The following is a 21,610-nucleotide window of genomic DNA, read 5'->3' as shown; positions in this document are numbered from 1 at the left end:
AGAGGGATCTCAAGCCCATCATCAGGGTAACAATTTTACCTTCTTGTGGTTAATCAATTACTATGGGATGCCACTACATGTATCAGTATCACCTCTACAAAGGACTTCCATGAACTGACCGTGACACCCAAGGAGGTAGAAACTTGTGTTTTGATGCTGGCATGCAGAAGTAATCCCTGCTTGGGTGGTACCATGATTACACAGCTTTCAGGACTGGCACCTGACCTGACCTCCCAACTCCTCATCACTGAAAAGGACCACTGCTTTTATGGAAATGTGCTAGGCAGCACTGCTTCAGTTTTGGGTGTTAGCTTTATGTGCCAGAAGTTGTTCTAAAAACATGGAAGTTTTACCTTGAAGCTACACACTGATACACTCCAGTGCCATGCAGGATGCAGTGGGTTGGTTTTTTTTGTTGGTTTTTTTTTTTCCCCCAATCCTAAGCTTTGAGAGAAGTTTCTGTGTGGAAAGACAGCACATTTCCTATGCAGCCCCTATGCCATGTCTCACACTGCCCCCTTTCAGGATATTCTTGAGGAATTGAGAATATGGCACCTGGATCCAAAGTGAATAAATTCAGTGCCATCATTTCTACACTAGCCTTGGCTACCAAGGGTGTACTGAAACTGTAGATCATCTGTCTCTGGTGTCAGGCTGTAACGCCTATCATTTCCCTTCCACTCCCAAGCAATGAGGGAATCATAGTTAAGCCAGTGTATGAATGATCCCAGAATTTACCCAAAATTAGAACAATGAGCATTAGCATATTTATTAGAAGAGTTATCTATCATTGTCTTTTATCACAGGGTAAATGGTGAAACCTCCTGTCAAAGCAAGGCATTTGAAGCTTGCCTTGCAAATAGAAGCAGAGGAAATCAGCAAACTTTAATATATACACACACATATATATTAAATTGCCAGTGTGATGCATCATATAAAAATAAACATCTTTACCGAAATCTATAAGCACATAAGTTTTTAATCACTGATTTTCATTTATCTATCAAAAGTATACTCTGTCCTCCAGACTTCTATTATAAGCATGAAAGGACAAGTGTGCATGTTGACCTTGAAAGAATTATGGCATAAAGCTCTCTTGCACCCTTCTACCATGAGTTAATCATGTTGGCATGCAAAGATTTATTAAAAATCCCACAAAAAAAGCTGTTTCTAAGATATCTTGGCAGTACTTCTAAATCCCTAGTTGCAAAGCATTTATCTATCACTAGGTAGCTACTGAATGCCAGTATTACTATCAGATACTTCAAAAGAGCCATTCTTTCCTTTAAAAAACCAAAAATTTCACCAGTTTGAAGGGTCTGATGTTACAAGCCACTGCTTAGGGTAATAATTTCATAGACATTCACAGATCTGCAGGTCTGAATATCTAGGGCCAGAAGCATAATTCATGTACAAAGTACACACAGTGGCTATCCTCCCACTGTCATAAAACCACTCCAGGGTTAAACCAAGCAATTGATTAATAGTGCAGAATGACTGCTGGGTTTGCAGCCTGCGGCAAGGTTTGTGTTCCCAGCTAAAGATGCAGCTGGTACCCTGCCAGGCAGACAGAACCTCACCAGAGGTCCTCACCCCGAGCCACACCAACACCACCGTTCTCCTGATACACCTAGCATGCAGAAGCCTGAAAGGTTTGGGACAGCAGAAACCAATTAGTTACACATTTATGTGTGTGTCTGCAAAACAAGACTGTTCTCTCTTCTTAGGTCTAGTTCCTGAGAAAGGGACACCACCCCTCTGCTAAACCCCTGACGGTTTTTCCTTGTTTGCAATGGCCACAAGGTGTCAGGATTTCTACGTTACTCCTAACCTGAAAACTGGTACCTTAAAATACTTTACAGCTTTCAGCTTCTGCACATGGCGTCCACGTGGAGACCTGCGCACCTGTGTCCCCCTACCTACACACCTTCAGAAGCCTGCTACCTATCAAACACACTGAAATGCAGCAGGCAATACATGACATTGCTGTAGTGCGATGAATTACAGATGCAGCCTCTGGCTCTGTGCACAGTGACAGTCTTCTTTCATCGTGTCAGTCTTACAAGCTGGTACTAAAATGTTTTGTGGAAGAGCAAAATGAGATGAATGCTGTGATGCTTATAGCACTTACTCTTCTGGATGAAAGCAAGAGAGTTTGGACTGGCTCAAAGTTTGGAAAAAGCTGTGTTTCTTCAATAATATGCATTCCATTTTCATAGCTGATAGCTTTGTGCAGTGCTCCTTGATCTGAAACAACAAAGCAACATATTTAAGTAAGCTTCTGAAATTAAAAAGGCAGAGGGAAAAATTGCTTAATTGTTTAAAGTTGTCTCAATCTGCTTGCTGTTCGCACAACTCATGATGGCAAGTTTAATGGTTGCCATTGGCACAAAAGAGCTCTGAGCAAGAAATAACATTTTTGGACAAAGAATGACCACTTGGGGATTTTCCTATGTTGTTTCTGCTGCACTCGTTGCAGTTTTGCAGTTCCTTTCCTGCAATACTTTTTCAAAGCAGGTAAGATTCTCCACTTACTCACCATGAACCTTTACTTTTCAATGAAACACCAGTTGGTGCAGAGGCACTGTAAATACAGAAGTCTCAAGAGTTTCTCTTAGAACACACTCCAGCATAAAGAACCAGTACATCATTAAAAAAACGTTTTGCAGAGCTCACCTGTACCGATGAACATAACATCATATATGGTGCTGTTGAGAGCTCTGACTCTGTCTACTACAATCTGAGTATACTTCACATCTCGTTTTACTAGGCGAGGTCTGTCTCCCACTGGGGTCACTGAGTCATCCATTAGAGGATGATCTTTAACAAACTGCAATGTCTTGTCTGGTAAATTCAGAGAACTCATGTAGTTTGATGCTCTGGCTTCATTGTTTATACACTAACAGAGGAGGAGAAACAAACCAAAAAAAACCCCAATCAAATTATATCGTTCACTTGCACAAAATACAGACAATTAACAGCAGCTACACGCATTTTCTTCTCTGCTTTCTTTTGGCCAGTAAACACACCTTTACATTATACTCATTCTACCTAGGGAAGTCCTTGGGTCTTGTAGCACTTTGGCTTCTGTGATATACTAATCCCTGAGCATCGGACTACATTCTTATTTGGGCCCAAAGTGCATTTCAGGATAACATTCTTTCTGGACTTTCATGCTTTTTTACTTTTAACTTTCACCTCATTAAGCAGGAGCAACAAGATGACTGCAGGGAACATGAGAAAGTAAGAAACATGTGAGAGACACCCAGCACTATGAACATTTTGTTTGCAGAGCATTGCACTGCACTGGATAAAGCTGCTGAACCTACTGACACAATGCAATGATCGCTATACTTCTGTTCATCTAAACTAAAAAGTATTTGATGTTGCCTAGCATATACTGACATCTACTTCACACTAAAAAAATTAGTAACAACATAATGAAACAAACCCGAGCAAATAACTGAAAAAGTAACAAAAAACCAGCAAATAACTCCATTATACATTAAAAACCCCCACCTTCATTCCCAAATATTCAGTTCAGAATAAGTCACTTCAGTGTTTTCCTATGAAGTCTTTACAACAAAAAGTATCCAGATCAGGACAAACTAAAATTAATCTTTAGCAGGTTACCTAGTATTTTCTTTACTCCTGAGCACTAAAAAAGGACTAGTCATCAGATCCAAGATTACAGAAACTTACCGCACCAGGTCGAGGATTAGGAATTTCCCCATTGTATCGTACCCACTTTGTATGAGACTGTTCTACTGTAGCACTCTGCATATATTTTCCTTTCAAGAAAACATTTTCTACAGTAGACAGATTGTATGCACACACTGCTGACAGACCCACATTATTCCTAAAAGTTGAGGAAGAAGAAAAGAAATAAAAATCATAAAGGCAATTTTTACTTACAGTAACTAATTGAGATTAAAAGCACTTATCCAGGAAAAGGCTACACCACACTTACAGTTGCGGAGAGAAGACTCCATATATCACTGGCTCCTTCAAAGTTGGAGACTTGAGAATAAAAACATCATTGATAATATTGAAAATTAAATTCTTATCAGGGATAGTACAAATCAATCTGGCCTTGAGAAAGGAAGTCCATTTTTTCTGCAAGGTCCTTAATCCTCCTTGGTCCCTCTTTTGATATTAAAAAAAATAAGAAGGTGTTTGTAAGGAAAGTTAGCAGCACTTTTGCATTTAAGAACCACTACTAATACAGCATGAATTTACAAGCCCTGTTATTTTCTAACATTTCACATTTCATCTATAGTAACATGAAATAAACATTAACATGTTCACAAACAAAAAAGTAAGGAGGCCAAAGGAAAATTAGTTGATTCAAAAAAATAGTGCTGAATTGGTTTTTATCAACACAAAGGGAAGATATGAGACTTACAAAATAACTGTACTTCTGCAACACTTGAAAAATTGAGATGAGCAATGTACTGTTAGAAAAAAACCTGATTTTTAGAACAACTAAGATAAGCATGTAAGTATTATACAGTCGCTTAAGAGAAATAAGTAACGTTGCATTTGTTCAGTGACACCTGAACTGTGATTTAAATTCTAATGTTGCAATATGAACTTAAACTTGCCTGACATTGTTTCATTAGAAGAAATGCAGCAATGGTTTAATCCTGCAAGCAGTTACCACCTTTATAAAGGATCTGCAGTACTAAAGCTTAAAGACGTAAAGATATATTGACTAGAAACACTTCAAAACAGTTAATACTCAAGCTGTAGCTCTGTTACTTCTCTTCAAAAAGCAGGGCATATTTGAACATTATTAATATTTCCTATCATTATCCAATGCTGTTATGCAAAATATTAAGAAAACAGCAAAAATATGAAATATATTAAATATAAATGCTTATAGATTTGCAACTTGCCATTGACTCCTATTTCAAACAAACAGCAGCAATAAAGCTCTCATTCCACAATACTCCCCTCTTCAAGCACGCACAAGCTGTTAGTGGGCAGGCAGCCATAACAATAAGCCTCATGTAAACCTGCCTCCAGCTGCTTGTTTAATGGAAATCTCAAGGGCACTAACTTGTTATTGATGTTTTGACTTCCATGTTTAAATATAAAAAGTAAAGTCAAAATAAAACATTTCAACCTCCAAACGAAACAGCTAGATAAATTTCCTGTTAGGAAAAAAAAGGTCCTGAGGAAATTGATACATTCCACTGAAAAAAAATTTTGTTATTAAATCAATGTTTTCTAGTGGAATAAACCTTTTTCATCAGCAAGATTTTTAACCAACACTCCTCAGTATATACTTGAATCAGCTTAAGACATTGAGACTTAAGCACAACAAGTGTGACAAGATCAGGCTAACCACTTCATGGAAGTCCCATTTGCTACACACCACAGTCAAGAGCTATTCTGCTGTGAGCACAGCTACAGTTTTGTTTGTATACAGCTACTTGAAAGCAACTCGACAAACATCCTATACACTCAGCTCCAATCAAAGTCAGTTCTTCCCAGGGAGCTGTACTTCAACTTCAGTGTGGTTTAAAAAAAAAAAAAAAAAAGCCAGAAGAGAGACTTTACTGTTGCTGGCTTTTGTGGTGATTGTTTTTTTTTTCCCCTGGGGTGGGCAGAACCCTTGGATGTATTAAAATTTCACCATTGTGCAAAATTAAATCAAGTATTTGTTCCCAAAGCAACAATTAGGCTTTCTCAGTTCTGAAGAATTGATCAAAATTTAATTGAACCTATGATTCCCTAGGTTCAACCACTTCCCTTTAACTGGCAATAAGTTCACAATAATAAATACTTTTTAACATACACAACATTCTAGTCAAATGATTAAAAGTAAATTGAACTGTGTCCCACCTTGCACACTCTAGCTATCCTTGGAATCATCAGTTTTCCAACAAATTCATATTCCACAGATACCTCAGTGAAAAAGAAATATATCTTGTCATCTTCTCCATCTGTGCTGTTTTGGTCTGCTCTTATCACATCAGCAAAAACAAAATTGGGCTCTACAGGTGCAAAGAGAAGAATTTTATATTATATGTGTGACTACTAACATGATTACCTCAAAGACCCTCTCGAAGTCCTCTTTCACCCAAACCTCACGCAGCATTTACCTGCTCTCATGTCACTGACCTGCCTATGCAGTTTGCTGTACATAATATGAATAGCATTACTAAAAAAAATAGAGGAGACACCAAAACCACAAACCCTGTATGAAAATAGTAAGATATCAGACCACAGAGATCTCTCAAGTATCCCGTTACTTCAATGTTCCTTAGTCCATACTCAAGCATGGTCACTCACAGGCCTGATGAGGTATCCTCCCTTGCCTGCCTCTCCTCTATTTCAGCTATTAGCTGAAACACTAAAAGTGACGGTATCATTACAAGATGTATTTACAAAACTCAACTCTGTACCCTGTATTCTGTGCTCTTTGGATATAAAGCATCTTTTGGAATATGTTAGCTTCATGATTTTGCTCCTCTTTGGCAAAAGGCCTCTAAGCATTCACAAAAGGTGAATTTTGAAATTCAGGAGCTGAAATCATCAGGAACCATGACCAGCTCAATTTGAAAACCGTTAAAAGACCAAAAACATTCTTTTCCTCACTATATCATAACTATGCTGCATTATTGCAAGGATGAACAATAGATAAAAAACAAACTGGTCTTGAAGATATTTCCTTGTCAACGATGATAAAAATCCTGAAATTTCAAAGATTTCTAAATGGCAGACCCTCACATCTCAGCATACGCCAGAATAACAAAATCCATTCTCTTGGTGGTGTTAGACAGTTGCCCCAGGTAAGACACTTAAAACTCTCTATAAGTGTGCCATTGAAGGAGGAAAACCAATTTGTTTGGGCCATTTCTCATACCCACTTACCATTGAGCCAAGGTATTGCATACTCTGTTCTCAGAGGGCTCTGAGTGGAGTGCCGTGAAATGATAGGTTCACTTCCCAAGAAATTGTAAGAAGTCCCAGAATAAAGCTCTCCATCTTTGACGGAAAAACAAATATTTTAGACTTGCTTATGCACTAGATACCAAAAAAGGTACATAAATATTTCAGGAGCCTATGTAAGCTTAAACTTCCCACAAGAAAAGATAAACAAGGATTTCCTCTAGATTGCCCCAGACATGTCTTCTGTGTTTACATTTCTGCTGACCATTCTCAAGACTAACGCTTCTACACTTGGGTTTAGTATTGCTTTCACACAAGCAACTGGCAAGTCAGCATTGTTTTTGTGGTACTTTTACACTTAGCTTGTAAACCTACAGTTTATGTACAGACATGCAAATTTATTTAAGATATAACACAGAAGTTTTTGAATTACTTTACTCTCTATACCACTATTATTAAAACTCAACTTTAATAATTTGGGCAACAATGCAAGGAGTGTGTTCTTTTCTTTCTCATTCCTGTTTCATGTTACTTTGAACTTCTCTTTTATGATCTTTTGACACCAGGGTCCAGCCATGACCTCTGTTTTCACCAAATCAAGATTCATTGGTGTCTAACCATGCAGTAATACACTGCATGTGTATGTCATTTCCCTGTTTTGTTTCATGGATATGTCTTCAGAAAGCGAAAAAATTCTGCTTGTTAAATTTACTGAAGTGACAGCCATTTATAGTACAAAGGCAGCTGAAGTACATTTGGACTACTTGGTCTAAATACGTTAAACACCTGAACATACAGTTTAAAATCTATTATTTTAAAAGTTGCTCCCAAAACAACCTAGAGTTGTAAGTTCTTTTAAGAAACACACTAAAGGTAGATATTAAAATACTTAACATTGTCACTCTAAATACACAGTAAAGATATAAAAAATATGGATACCATCTACCATTTTTATATCAAGAGACTGGAGAATGACAGTGGAAAAAATCAAACATTTTTATACATAATAACGAGATATATGCAAAGTCTGAACTTACCAACCATAACAGATGTGTAGCTTTGAGCAGGATCAAATGGACATCTGCCCTTACCATCTTCATTTTTACCTCCAAGTTCAAATGAAATTAAATTCTGCAAAAAATCAAGTTGAAAACCACAAAAAAACAACTGTTAGCACTTTTCTTTCAGCCACTTGACTCATGCAAAGGTAACCAAAAAATTAACACTAAATCATGGACTATATCATCACATTCCAGCATCAAAGGCATTTTTTCTAAGATTATAAAAGGCATATGAACTTTCAGAAAATCTTATCAGGTCCAGCAGACAGAAAGGACATGTGAGTGATCCTATGATTTGTGAGGGCAGGAGCAGAACAGAACAGAAGACAAGAAGTGAAATCCAGATAGACCTGAAGAAAGAACACCCAAAAAAAAGCCAGAGAACAGGAAAAGCAGAGAAATTAATTGATACATGGAAAGAGATGGCAATTACTGAATTAGCCTGCACAAAATCTGAGAGTTTTAGAAATCAAGAAGGCTTTCTGAAGTGGATTTAGCAATTTTTAAGATTATGTTAACTTTGTGAGATGGAGCATATACAACTAAATTTTAAAAAGCAACAGAGTCCTTTGGTTGCTATTTTATAAATCCCTGAAAAACTGAGAGAATGATTATCAGAAAGACGACTGAGAACTGTAGCCATAGTATTGGGGAAGTGATCAGTTATACTGTATAACAAAGACATTGGAGGCTAAGGGCAACAACTTCTGGCAATGCTCCAGAGGTGATGGCAGCAGACTTGCAGGTGAGAAAGAAAAAAACCCCAAATAATTACAAGATTTCTCAATTTCAGAACTGTTAAAGAGCTGCAGTAAGGAGAATGATACAAGAGTCTACAGCAAAAGAAGAGCGTTTTGATTTTGCACCAAGACTTCACTCTGAAGCACTCAACACTATGCAGCTGTGGCATAGCCAGGAGCAAAGACAGGAATGCGAGACATTTCAGGTAGATTTGGTAATGGAAGGAAGTCACCAAGAATGTCATTTCAGTTTTAGAAATCGTTTTTATGCTAACACACAATACACAAAGAATTATAAAAGCTAAGAAAAAGTAAATCCACAGTTAAACAAGATGAATCAATAATTCAGTAAGTGCTTTGAAAAAGGAACAGTAGTTTATTCCCATACTCTATCATTACTGTGGGATGGTGTAATAAATGCTTCAAATGTTACAACCTGCACTGAAATTGCAACAGTCTTTGGGGATGGAAATTAACTCATTGTTTAAATGAGCTGCTTTTAAAGTTACCATTGTTGGGTCCAAACATATGTACATTCTTACCAGGTAATCACATGTTGGCTGAAATGCATTCGTTCCACACACATAGAGAAAAGTATCATTCAGCTGTTGCAAGACACGCACATAATTACGACACTCTGTCTGTAACAGAAGATAAAAAAAAGATAAGCCACAGCTTGGTAACAATAAAGTTGTGCTGTCAGCTCCTCTGTTTGCTGCTACCTATGCCACACCACACCACCAAGGCTGGATGATACAAGCACCACTGGGACACCATCCATCTTAATCTCCAGAAGCTCTAGTCCTGCAGCATCTGGTTTCCTACAGCCAGTAGCACACAGCTGCCTCAGTATACCCATCAGGGTAGCACGACCAAGTGCTGAGCCACATATGCTCAGTATGGTGCATCTCAAGTTGTTCCATGGAAGCACAAGCCATGGGAACAACCAGTTAAACATGGAGTAAGTTTTAGACTTTGTCAACCCTTGTAAGCCTAGATGAAACACTGATAGTCAAGTTATTCCTTGAGAGAGAAATCTCTAATGCCATTAAATTAGCTACAAAGCTTTATCACTTTTATCTGTCCTTTTTTTTAGCTCTTGATATCAAGTCCTCTTTCATCCAAGGAAGCTTCGTAATTTCTTTGGCTCTAAAATAGAACAAGGAGTTTGAGCAAAGTCTTTAATAAAGGATACCATAAAGTTTCATAATAATAACGAAGAAAAACAACTCTAAACATCCACTTAGGGAGAAAGGAAAAAATAACAGTATAAACACCACCCCTTAATACTTGCTGGTGCACAGCCAGATACCACCACTGCTATCTGGTATGGAACCATCTGGTTCCATACACTAAAGTATAAGCACTGTTCTCACTCTTCCTTCTTATGAGCCAAACCAGGTATTTCTGTGACTGTATGGTGGGTTCGGTATGACAAAACTGGGTGGAAAAAAAGAGCAAAACCAGTTTTCTGCCAGATAAGGTCCTTGAACGGCTGTGTAAGTGCTTTTTGCTGCCATTAAACAGCATAGTGGTGATGGGTGGGGGAAAGGACTGCCCATTTAGCTATAAGAAATAGTAGTAGTGGCTTAATACCTTGACCTTTGAATAATATATATAGACATATACCTTGAAACTGTTGCACTATGCAAAACACCGTGGCTATAACATAAATGTGACTAGAAAAAGGTTATGAGAACAGAGAGGAAAAAACATGGCTGGCAGTAGGTGTGACTTGCTAAACAGGGGACAGGAAAAACAAAGAAAAAGAAGTCTGGAGGTCTGGCAAAGCACCTAACATCTGCTCTAACACCAGTAATCTCTGCCGTGGACTGGTGGAGATATGCTCAACTGTACACAAGTGAGAAAAATCACATCTCTCATATTCATCATGGCTGTATCTGAGTATTATTACTTGTAACCCCAACTGAACCTGGAGAACAGAAAGAACACTGTGTGCACCCTGAAGAGGCAGACAAGGAGGAAATGTCCCTTAACTACTCGTCACACCTTGTGTTAGGATAACACACTGATATTGCCAGTCAAAGAAAAGGCAGTAAGCCAAGCCAACAGAGTGCCCACTCTGACCCCAGAAGCCCCATGAATGCAAGATGCCTATCAGCCCTGGATGCAGCACCTGGGATTTTATAAGTGTGATGCAAAGAGACTGCAAGATCACAGGTGCTGATGCGAAATCCCAGCAAGTGTAGACTAGGACTGCTTTTAGTATTTGCAAGGCTTGCAGACTTTTCCAGACCTGTGCTAAAAGCCTGACCATCAGCCTTGCCCTGCGAACTCTCACTTTACTCTATCACTATGTGGCATTACACAGGAGGAAAAGCAGCATCCACATACAGCCAACCACCTCAAGCAAACCATCTCCACAGAAAGGCAAAATGAGCAAGCCAGCCTGGCTGCTGGCAGTCACAAGAGGTCTGTGGCCCCCAGAAATACCAAGGGATCCCAAGGGCTGAGCTGCCTGCACTGCTGAGCTGGCAGGAAACCAGGCCACTCAGGTGGCAGGGAGCTGTCCGAACAGTCACACCAGCAAGGGTCACACCCGCTGAGTACCACAATAAGGATATATGTAGTTAGTGAAAAATACACTGGTGGAACAGCACTGGCCTAATAAATAAATCCCATGACCTAAAACAAAGCAAACAAAATTATCAGTCATTTTGCAAAATCAAATGCTGGGAAGGAATTACTGCAATAACAAAACACAACAGTTGCTATTAATTACCTCAATGAAAGTAATACTGGTTTATCATTTTAATGGAAAAACTTGTAACATTAAGCACACATCAGGATGTGTTCGGATTTTCAAACATTCAAATAATATTCACCAGCAAGAAATAATTAACATAAGAATTTAAAAATAATATAAAAAAGACTAAACTAAGCATGCTGCAGTTCCTAAAGCTCAAGTTAATTAAAGAATTTAGGTGGTTATTTGAAAATTCTAAATTTCAAACAGTTGAAGCCTTTCTTCTTTTAATATCATTCCTCTTAAGTGAGATATATAACATCCTTCTCAAAGTTCAATAAAAGTACATACCTGTTCTGATTTGCCCTTGACTGCACATTTAGTCCTTTTATCTTCTGTGACCTTCCAGTGTAACTAAGTGAAAATATAAACAAAAAGGCCCATTCAAAGGACTTTAATTCAATGCAAGGTCTGAAAATCTTGCAATAACACGCAAAAAAGGCAATCCTAAGATTATCTGCAGCAAATGCAAGGCCATTTTGCAAGTAGTTTCCAAAGGTTCAAAGCCATTCTTTTCTGAGGAGGTGACACTTCCGAATCCATGTGCCTTAAGCAGGACTAAACCACTGCTATTGTGCTTTGGGTTCATCATGAGGGTTTCCCATCAAATTCCTAATGAAGTTCTATTACCATATGCATAAGATAAGTACAACTGTAACGGTTTTAAGTACTTCTCCATTTCCTTCACAGCTGAATGAAAAACATTTTGGGGAGGGGGAAATCAAAGAAAACTTATTGGATCAATTTATACTATACGGAGAAGTCCAATATTGACAGTTACATGCACTCATAGAACAAATTTTATATGCTGGTGAAATTGCCCACCACCACTCAGAAGTATTTTGTTCAGACTAAAAATGACATAAGCATCTTCCAAAACATCCCAGGTGAGACTTCATGCCATGTCTCTGAAGCGTCTGCCTGTGCTGCTGATGGGATGAGAAGCAGGAGCCTGAGAAGGACTGAAGCAATATAGCGTTAGCAGACTTCTGCGTGGGCTATTCTACTCTGAGAGGCCAGTGTCAAGCACATCCAGAGTATCTCTCTTAAGCAAACTGGATCAGACCTGTCTGCAACCACTGCCTGCTGTCCAGACACACCCAGAGACACAAAACAGAAGCTGAAACTGAAAGGACAGGGCCTTTATTTCACATGAAGTACATCTGCAGCCTGCCACTCCTGAGCAAGCTCCAATTTTGCTTCTGGTTTTTGGATTAGATTACCTTCTGATTCAGATCAATAGGACATGGCCCACTCTATAATAAATATTTGTAAGAAACACCATTACAGATGATACCCAAAGTCTCTCCAGTCCATGGTCCTGTTCCCAGGAAAATACCTAAGGAGACCTCCAACCACTTACTTATATCTAACTTCTCTTTTCTTCCTCTCATCTGATGGCATGTTTTACACTATAGCATCTTCCAGAAATAACCATCTTTCAGGCATAGTCCACTGAGTATTTTCTCTTTTAGGTACCTACCACCTAAAATGCAGTGCTAATACCAGGAAATGAAGTCAAATTTAGAGTATGATTTTTACATAGAAGATAGTGTATTGAAATGCATACCTCGTGCTGCTTTTCAGCAATATTCACTGCGTTTAATGCAAAAATCACTTCTCTGGCTCCTACATATAGAACATCTTTGTCTTCACTTAACAGCAGGGTTGAATAGTTTGACACTTCCGATTCATGAAAATGTATTAGCTGAACCTCTGTTGAAATGAAAGAAAAATAGTACCTCAAGAAGAAAACATGATTACTTAGGGTCAAGTTTACGGGTCATTTTTCTAAGCTGTTTAACAGCCGTTGGGTATCTTGACAACAACAAAGGTTAGGTGGGACAACCCATGTAATAGAGAAGAGATCCCTCAGAATCTTGGTTCAGCAGAAACAGCTGCTTCCATAATGAATAGCAAAATCACTGGTCCCTGATTTCTCGTTCAATTTCAAATGCCTTAACACTTCCTCTTGTAGTGATCCCTATAAATAACATCTTCCTTCATTTTTTTCCTGCCTGTTAATTGTTTTTTTCTAACCTTCCACTTCCCACATCCACTGTCAGGTCCTTCCTCACCTTTTCCCTTCCACATACCCACCTACTGCAGAGAAAGTCACATCAAACACCACATCCCTTGCAACCACCCCAAAAAATCTCACCAAAACCCTGTATCTTCAAAAGACAACACTTCAGCATATTATCACAGCAGAAAGATGACAAAGAAGCTAAAAAGAAACCATTTACAGAGGGTCAATAAGCTGATTTTTAAGTGCAGACCAGAGATGAAATTTACATGATAAAAACAAGTAACATGAGGGAAAATCAAGACGAAAAGGAAAAAGATGAGAGTAAGAGGGAGACACAAGGGAAAAGGCAGTGGAATGAGGAAGCATGCAGACTGGAATAGGATGGCTTGGAGAAAGATGACACAAAATGACTGATGTACAAAAGTATTTTTTCTGCATGTACAACCATAATGGAAAAATGACTGAAAGCTTGGGAGACCGTATTTTGTGCAAGAGACTACCACAAGATTAGTTGGGTGTTTGTTGTTTGTTTTTTTTTAAGATACAGGCAGAAAACAATGCACTATTGCTCCCAATTCTAACATTAAAAATAGCACATTTTCAACTATAGTACTCCAGAAACATTAAACTAGATTCTCAAACATGTCATTTTAAGATCTTTTACTGGGCAGAAAAGTTTTCCCCAAATGGATAAACTGGTTCATACAACCCTCTCTGTTCTTTCCTCTGCTGAACTACATTCCCCCTCCTAATCAAAGCAGGATTCCCATATTTAAATGCAACAATCTTTAGCAGATAGAGACAGGAAGAAATAGCAGGAATGAAAATAAATCCCATTTATTTTGAGTAATTTGGATGTGGATCAAAAGTGTATTACCATAATGCCATTAAACAACAACTTATAAAATTTTAACTATTATAGAAGAGAATCAAGGAGTCTAAGCAGGAACTACCAAACCATGTCTAGACCATTCTTTCTGAAAAGTTACTTCAGCATCTCACTAATTGCTATACCAATAAACAGGAAAAACACTTGCTACAGTACCTCATAAATCATTTTACCGCTTAATCTCCATCTGTCTTTTCCTACAGTATGACTACTCAGTATTTAATATCCTTATTTAAGGCTGCTTCTTCATACTGCCCAAATACTTGTTTGGTTTAGTTTTGTTAAGCACACCTGATTAAGCAATTTTAGTAACTAACCACTGGTAAAGGAGGACCCAAACACAAAATATCCCTGTCCTAAGCACTTCATAAGCTAAGCAAAGCCAGCAACACCTGATCAAACTTGCAGCATGCAGGCTTGAAGAACACAAAGCCTCCATGAGTTTCAGATCCCACAGAAACCCTGAGGTTGCGTTAACATGCAGTATTACACTAAAGTTTCTCTGCTTACCTCTGTGCTCCCAAGTGATCCTCGGTACTGGGCCAAATGCTACGGCCACTTCCACTACCAGACCCCAAACTGCATACAAAGCACAGAGAGCCATCATCTTCAGTGTCCTTGCTCTTCAGGGCTCCTTGAATAACTGTGGCAGGGAGTGTTTCTTCAGGAGAAGAAATGCAAATCCCAGGCAGTATTAAAGACCAGGCATTTCAGACCGTAAAAGCAGCACAACAAGGCAGGCTACAACAACTGTACAAGTACGTGCTTTTTAGCAGATCACTTCAAGGGAACGCACATTTTCCAGGATGCTGCGTACAGAAAACTGCCCACACTGTCCACAGGCTGCAGAGCTGCTGAGAAGCGCAGCTGAGCGCATTCTTCTGTTCCGTTGCAGAAATAAATGATGCTGTGGAGAGAGGGGGGGAGCAAGAAGTAGAAAAGAAAGCAAACTGAGTATTGCCAAAAATAGCACATTGTATGCACTCATCTTGCAATACTTCTACAGATGTCTGAATAGCTTAATTTGGATAAAGGGTACATTAACTAGTAAAAATACGATTCTTAAAAATAAGATACACATTACATGGCAAATAGGCAATAAATGAAAGCAATATTTTTAATCTAGGCTGCCAAGTATAATTATTTTGAACTGTCACTTATGTTTAATGCACTAGATTTTAGTTATGTATTTTCTTATTTTTTGGGTCAAATAAAATTCCACCTCCATGATAAATGATAAACAAAGATAACAAACATCATGACAGTTCAGAGAGCAAGGGACATAACAAGTGCAGCATTAACCGTAAGCATCAGTTACACAAACCTGCCACACCTCCTCCCATCTTTGGAATCTTACGAACAAAAAGTGTCATTTTTAGCAAAGTCTTCTCATACTACTAATGCATTCAAGGTGAGTGGGGGTAGAAAGAAATAAAGCTACAGAAACAAAGAGCTAATGCAGTACATACAAAAAGAAAAGGAATAAAATTCTTAAATACTAGAACTGCTAGACAGTCACATGAAAGTCACTGTCTCTGAGCCACCCATTACTCTCAGGCCCAGAAAGCACCAGGAAGGCTTGTCCTCGGCAATCAACAAAACCATCCACTGCTTTCTACACCATGTTCCACAAGTCTCCACTGGTCCCATCTTTTTACATCCACTCCTACATCGAGACTTGTTTAAGTCTTTGCTAGGAGAACGGAATGCATTCATCAATGACTAGATTACTGCATATGGATACATATTAAGGGCTTTACACTCAGGGGGTGTGGGATGGTGAGAAAAGCACACTGTCCTTTGCAGCAGGGCACAGAAGGTGCTAGGTTTACATCATGCCATGGCCTGAGACAATAGTGTGACACTACCAAGAGACATGCCACAATCCAAGATAACTGCAATACCTAGAGGTCATCCAGCATGATGGCAAGGGAGAGCTACAAAATCCTTAGTAGTATTCAAGAGGAAAGGGGCAGCACTTGCAGAGAAGAGAAAAACTAAGGTGAAGCTGCAGCAAGAACGCCTAAGGACAAGTGTGCTACTGATAGCCTCTTTGGGAGGACGAGGCCCTGAGTTTAAGCAGGCAAAGACAGGGCAACTCTGAGAAGGGCAGCCATCTGCTACACAGAACTAGTGTGGCTGAGTGGAAGACTGACAAATACATTAGAAACTTTTACACCTCCTTAACTAAAGGATCACAGGCAAGGTTAAAAAAAAAAAAAACATCTTTTATTCCTACAAGTCTTTTGTCTACTACAAAAAAAACACACAAACCCACAACGTGCTGAAGTTGAAACTGTAATTTTTAAATTTTTTTTTTGTTTGTTTGGGGTTTTTTTGTTTCAGTTGTAGTAAGTACTTTGGATCAGATTCATCTGCTTGTAATTGAGCCATACAAATAACTTTGCTTTTTAAGGCATCATATTTTCAGTTAAGCTTACTGGGCTTGTTTGTCTGTCTTGCACCCCTTCCTGTTTATTATCATATATAAGCAATTCACATTTTGCTCTCCAGTCTTAACAAGTGGCCCACTCGTCAGAGTTGCAAAGTATCACACAACCATATTCTGAGGCAGATAGCTTTACAGGTATTTAGAGAGTGAACAGTAGTTCAATGATTAAGTTCAAGGCAGTTTAGCAATTTTAACAGAAATAAGGGGGAAAAAACAGCAGTTTGAAGAAAGATCTCTGAGCCATTATTTCTACTACACTGCTAGTTCTTTTTTTTCATGCAATCTTTTGTTACTGAAAAGACTCCACATAATTGTGTAGATTTTTTTTTTAAAAAGACAGCCAGAACATCATTATTCAGAACAGTCCCAATGATAAGCAATCATTTGTGTACAATATAATACAGTAGAGATGTCTACAGACAAGACTTCTGAAGCCCTGTAAATTATCTAGACTTCAAAATAGGATTAGCAAATCTATGCACTCAAGGGAAAATTGGGAGCCTCCCTCCAACCACGGTTACACTCCTAGCCTAGCTCACCTACCTCAGAAAATGCACAATGAAAACAAAATCTGAAACAAATTACATTAACTTTTGAAGAAGGCAAAAGGTCTGGTTGGGTTAGCTAGTGCCTCCTTTACTGTGTGGCCAGAGAATTGCTCTGGCCACGCTAAGCGGACATCATTTCATTCCCACTTTGTGTAGGTTCACAAAACAGGCCCCTTTCCACATTAATAAGTTTTCCTTGTGGGACATTATTTGTCAATCTAAGGTCAAATTCTGCACATTAAAAAAAGGGAGTGAACATTAGACTACAGTGAACATGAAGTGCCAAATCATGCAAGATCCATTTTGTTCTCATTCCTATTACTTTAAATAGAGATGAAAATGCACTCAGGACTTTGTCCTTTAATTTAGCCTTCAATTTAATTACTCTTCCACCCTCCCTTTCCTGTGCTGAAAATTTTCTGGAATACCTCCTTCACTGACATCCACTGGGAAGTCATCCATAATCTAATATGAACCTGTTTTTATGTAACACAAGGGGTAGAAGAAAGGAGGGGAGTGGGGGGAAGGCCCAGACAATGGCCTAATTTCCAAATTAGCTCAGTTCCATCAGTGTTCACTGGCTTTGATTAAATTTGAGTGCAGTGCATTCCTGAAAATGTAGGTCTCCTAGTGCTTTAGGTTTTACTCCTAAAACTGAGCCATAATTTTCTTGAAAACAAGAACATTTAAGAAGTAAAGCTGAAAGAAGCTTGAAATGCTTAGTTACATAATTAAACTCTAATTAATGTGAACTCCAGGTTCTGTTTTCTGCAAAACTGCTGCAAATTTTTCAAGGTAAATTTAAACTAGCAATTAATTTAGGCACTCTGCTGCTGATCTTTTTAAATCAATGTATAATGACAAACTGGAGCAAAATAATACATACACTACTTCCATAAGTCTTCCGTAATACTTGTATTTATGGTGACTAAAACCAGGGCAACCACAGAAGAAGAAACAATCAACAGAGCTCCGGTCAGTTTGGCAGAGCGCAGCTGGAAGTTCAGAGCTGTGAACATTCCCGTTGACATGCATAATTTTAGTGCACAGGCAAAGAAACAGAAAAAGACATATTTCTGCTCTCTTAAAGGACTGAAAATCAGAACTGTTAGAAATAAAAATTTCAGGCCGCCCAAGTTCTAATAGGGAATACTAGCACAAACTATGAAAGCAGAGAGTTGCAATGGCAACCTGACTGTTGCCAAGATCAAAAAGCATCTGGTTCTTACATTGCCTCTGTCAGTGGGCATCAAGAAACACTGCTTCAGCCCACCTTCTAGAAAAATGCAAAACATTACCCCTGCAATAGGAGACGCTGAAAAACCAACAATGGGAAGAAGACTGCCATCTTTTCTATCCTCCAGGACACAGAGGCAAAGTAAGCATGAAGACGTATTTGTGAACATGGAACTGCATCTTTCACAGTTTCAGTTCTGCAATCCTTATCAGTACCAAATTAATATCTTGGTAAGCAGTTAAACACAGCAACAGAAACCCAGAGGTCAGTGTCTACTTCCCCAGTCAGCATAGTAAAGCTGGACTCAAGTGTGGAAGTAGTGCACATACAAGATGCACAAGCTATCTAAATTGTGGAATTTCGAAGTTAGGAAATGTCCCATTTTGCAATCCTAATTTTGAAATCTTTTCTTCTAATAATAAATACTTAGCTGCATTGTGCAACTTCTGAATTCCGCTCAGTATTACACAAATTGCTAAATGGATCTATCTTTATCTTCTCTATGAAGGTTAAAACTGTATGAGAACTTTCTGATACACTTGCAGCAGTCTTACATAGTTATAGCTAGGACCCTTGCAATACCCGAGAAATGACCGTTACCATCACAGAGTACCCAGCCTCTCCCTGGAGAAAGCCAAACAGGCACTGGCTGTCACGGCCTAAACGTGTCACTCCTTTCATGACACTCCAGGCACATCAAGTGTTCACTTTGTTTTCCTCCATTTGTATTGCATTTTATTCTCCTCCACAGGGTTATCTTTTCTTGCAATCCCCCACCTACTCTGTGCTTATGCTTCCACCCGTGCTGCCCCCACCACCTCCTTCCCAACACAAGCACTGTACAACTAACTACACAACCACAGCTGATGTGAGCCCATCCCAGTGAGGCCACCAGACAAGAGAGTGCCCTTCTTTGGGCAAGAAGCAAGACCTTCCAGGAAATCACTTTCACACCACTCGCAGTCCAGGCACAGCACAGGGCCTCAGAGCAAGCTGCAACTGACCGCAAGGCATTCTGCCTTCCCACCACCCAAGAGCAAAAAAATCACAGCCCATTTCCCAGGGAGCCTACCCTGCTATTTTTATATTTTCTAAAAAAAAAAAACCAAACACTGAAATAATTATTCATTTGTAAAACTTTTAAGTTACTATGATGAGGAATATGAAGCTCAATACGGACAGGCAAACCTGAGCTAATTGCTTCCTCCAGCAGGAAGAGGGAGGCGGTTGTCTTTAAAGGATTCATCTGTCAGAGGGCACAAATTGCAAGTTCACCCAAAAATAACTTTTTTCAAAGGCTTTTGAAAGCTTAACACAATACAGACCCGATTCAATGTTTACTGATGCCTATTTGATAAAGACTTTAAGACTTCATACATGAAAAAACAAACCACAGAACTCCCACTGTGAGATTTTGCTTAAACCTGATTTTTTCAATTTGCCCCAGAGTTTTGTTTGCACTAACAGAAGAAAAAGTTAGCAACACTTGCATTTTAAGTAATCAAAATTACACAGTAAGAAGTGTACAGTTTACCTTTGACAGCTGAGTTTTATTTACATAGTTTATTTTAAACCAGTAAGGACAGGCTGGATATATCCTTTGCTTTAGTTCTCACCCTTTCAAAACCTCAAGCACAGTGTCATTTTTACACTGTCTCATGAAAAACATGATTTTTACAACCTTTTCCTTGTTATACAATATATAAGGACTCATCTTCTGCTGAGTTAAGTTAAAACCTCAAACTAGCAGGCCAGTAGCCCTCTATGGCTAACATACATGTAGAGCATTGGGCTATTTACTTTTCAAACTGCAACCAGAATACTTTGTAGTTGCTAGGTGCTTACAAATTAGATGAAGCTTTTTAAGATAATCTGATGTGGTCTCTACCTCCACCACAAAGCTTGCTGGAAGAGGTGCAGTAGTGCTTATAAGAGGATAAAAATTCTAAGGAAATTCAGATTCCCAGTTTCAGGCTGAAACCTTCAGTGAAGACAAATTTAATATTTCCCAGATTCTACATGATAAACACGCCATCAAGTAGGAGTACACTTGGGAAACTTATGCTTGAACTTAAAGCACAGAATATTTATACTCAGTGGAACTCTTCGAGAGATCCTTTGGAGACGGGGGAGGCAAAGATTACAAGACAATGTGTTATGATGCCAAAAAAACCAAAAAAAGTGCAAAAATTACAAGATTACAAATAGGAGTTAAAATTCCTATTTATCAGGTTATTATGGGTGGATTGTTAGAAATATCATGTTAGCCTTCAATTCCAAAGAGCAACAGGAAAGAACAAACAGGTTCGCTTCTGCTTGTGTTGCCTTTCTTTAAGAAAAGGAAAGCTAACTCCATCCTTGAACAAGTCGACCTCTGTGCCATCAGAGGTTGTAGGCATTGTCATGGGTCCCCAGCCTGGCTGCACAGAAACAAAATTGTTAATGCAACTACATAGATGATCAGTGGGACCCAACCACAGCTGCAGTGCCAGCATCTCCTGCTAACCTGGATGCTGAGCTATGCCAAATCCAGAACAAGAGCTGCCTGGGGGATAGATATATTTTAACAAGCTTTTCTGCCTCATGGGGTTCTCCCAGATATATTACCTGGGTTGTGACAGTGTCAACACTGCAGTGAAAACTGTTCCAAGGATCAAGAAATCATCCCTGAAATTCCAAGTTCATCTTCCCCTACCACGTAAATATAGTCTCACAATAAAAAAATACTGCTCAGCTTCTTCCTCATTTCTTCTTGGTCTTATAGGACTGAGTCAAAGTTCCTACTGGCAACTAATGGCACTCAGTATCTACATGTCTAAATTACAGGCATGCATGCTTTTAAAAGAAAAAAAGAAAAACTATCCTAGGTGTCCAGCAACACTTTGAAAGATCCAAAACGCCTCTGAAAGCAAGCCCAGCACCCTCTTACATACATAAACTGTGTAAAACAGGACCTTTCAGTGGTAACTAAAGCACAGGTAAACATA

At 38.8% G+C, this 21,610-nt stretch overlaps 1 protein-coding gene across 7 annotated transcripts in view; it reads right to left on the bottom strand.

The window, feature by feature from the left end:
- SEMA4D (semaphorin 4D) overlaps window positions 1-21,610 on the bottom strand; it is a 97,123-nt gene that overhangs the window by 20,278 nt on the left and 55,235 nt on the right. For 6 of the 7 annotated variants that reach the window (XM_056323753.1, XM_056323751.1, XM_056323752.1 and 3 more), the window contains exons 3-13: window positions 14,897-15,293; window positions 13,039-13,184; window positions 11,760-11,822; window positions 9,244-9,342; window positions 7,938-8,031; window positions 6,883-6,996; window positions 5,851-6,002; window positions 3,971-4,146; window positions 3,703-3,859; window positions 2,677-2,899; window positions 2,132-2,247 (exon numbers count right to left, since the gene is read on the bottom strand). In XM_056323753.1, coding sequence (XP_056179728.1) covers window positions 2,132-2,247; window positions 2,677-2,899; window positions 3,703-3,859; window positions 3,971-4,146; window positions 5,851-6,002; window positions 6,883-6,996; window positions 7,938-8,031; window positions 9,244-9,342; window positions 11,760-11,822; window positions 13,039-13,184; window positions 14,897-14,993 — 1,437 coding nt within the window. In that variant the 5' untranslated portion in view covers window positions 14,994-15,293. The remainder of the gene's footprint in view (window positions 1-2,131; window positions 2,248-2,676; window positions 2,900-3,702; window positions 3,860-3,970; window positions 4,147-5,850; window positions 6,003-6,882; window positions 6,997-7,937; window positions 8,032-9,243; window positions 9,343-11,759; window positions 11,823-13,038; window positions 13,185-14,896; window positions 15,294-21,610) is intronic. The other variant, XM_056323750.1, reaches the window with a different exon arrangement.

The sequence above is a fragment of the Falco biarmicus genome, chromosome Z (genome assembly GCF_023638135.1).
Source record: "Falco biarmicus isolate bFalBia1 chromosome Z, bFalBia1.pri, whole genome shotgun sequence".
Classification (NCBI taxonomy): domain Eukaryota; kingdom Metazoa; phylum Chordata; class Aves; order Falconiformes; family Falconidae; genus Falco; species Falco biarmicus.
This window is presented reverse-complemented; position numbering and strand designations above follow the sequence as displayed.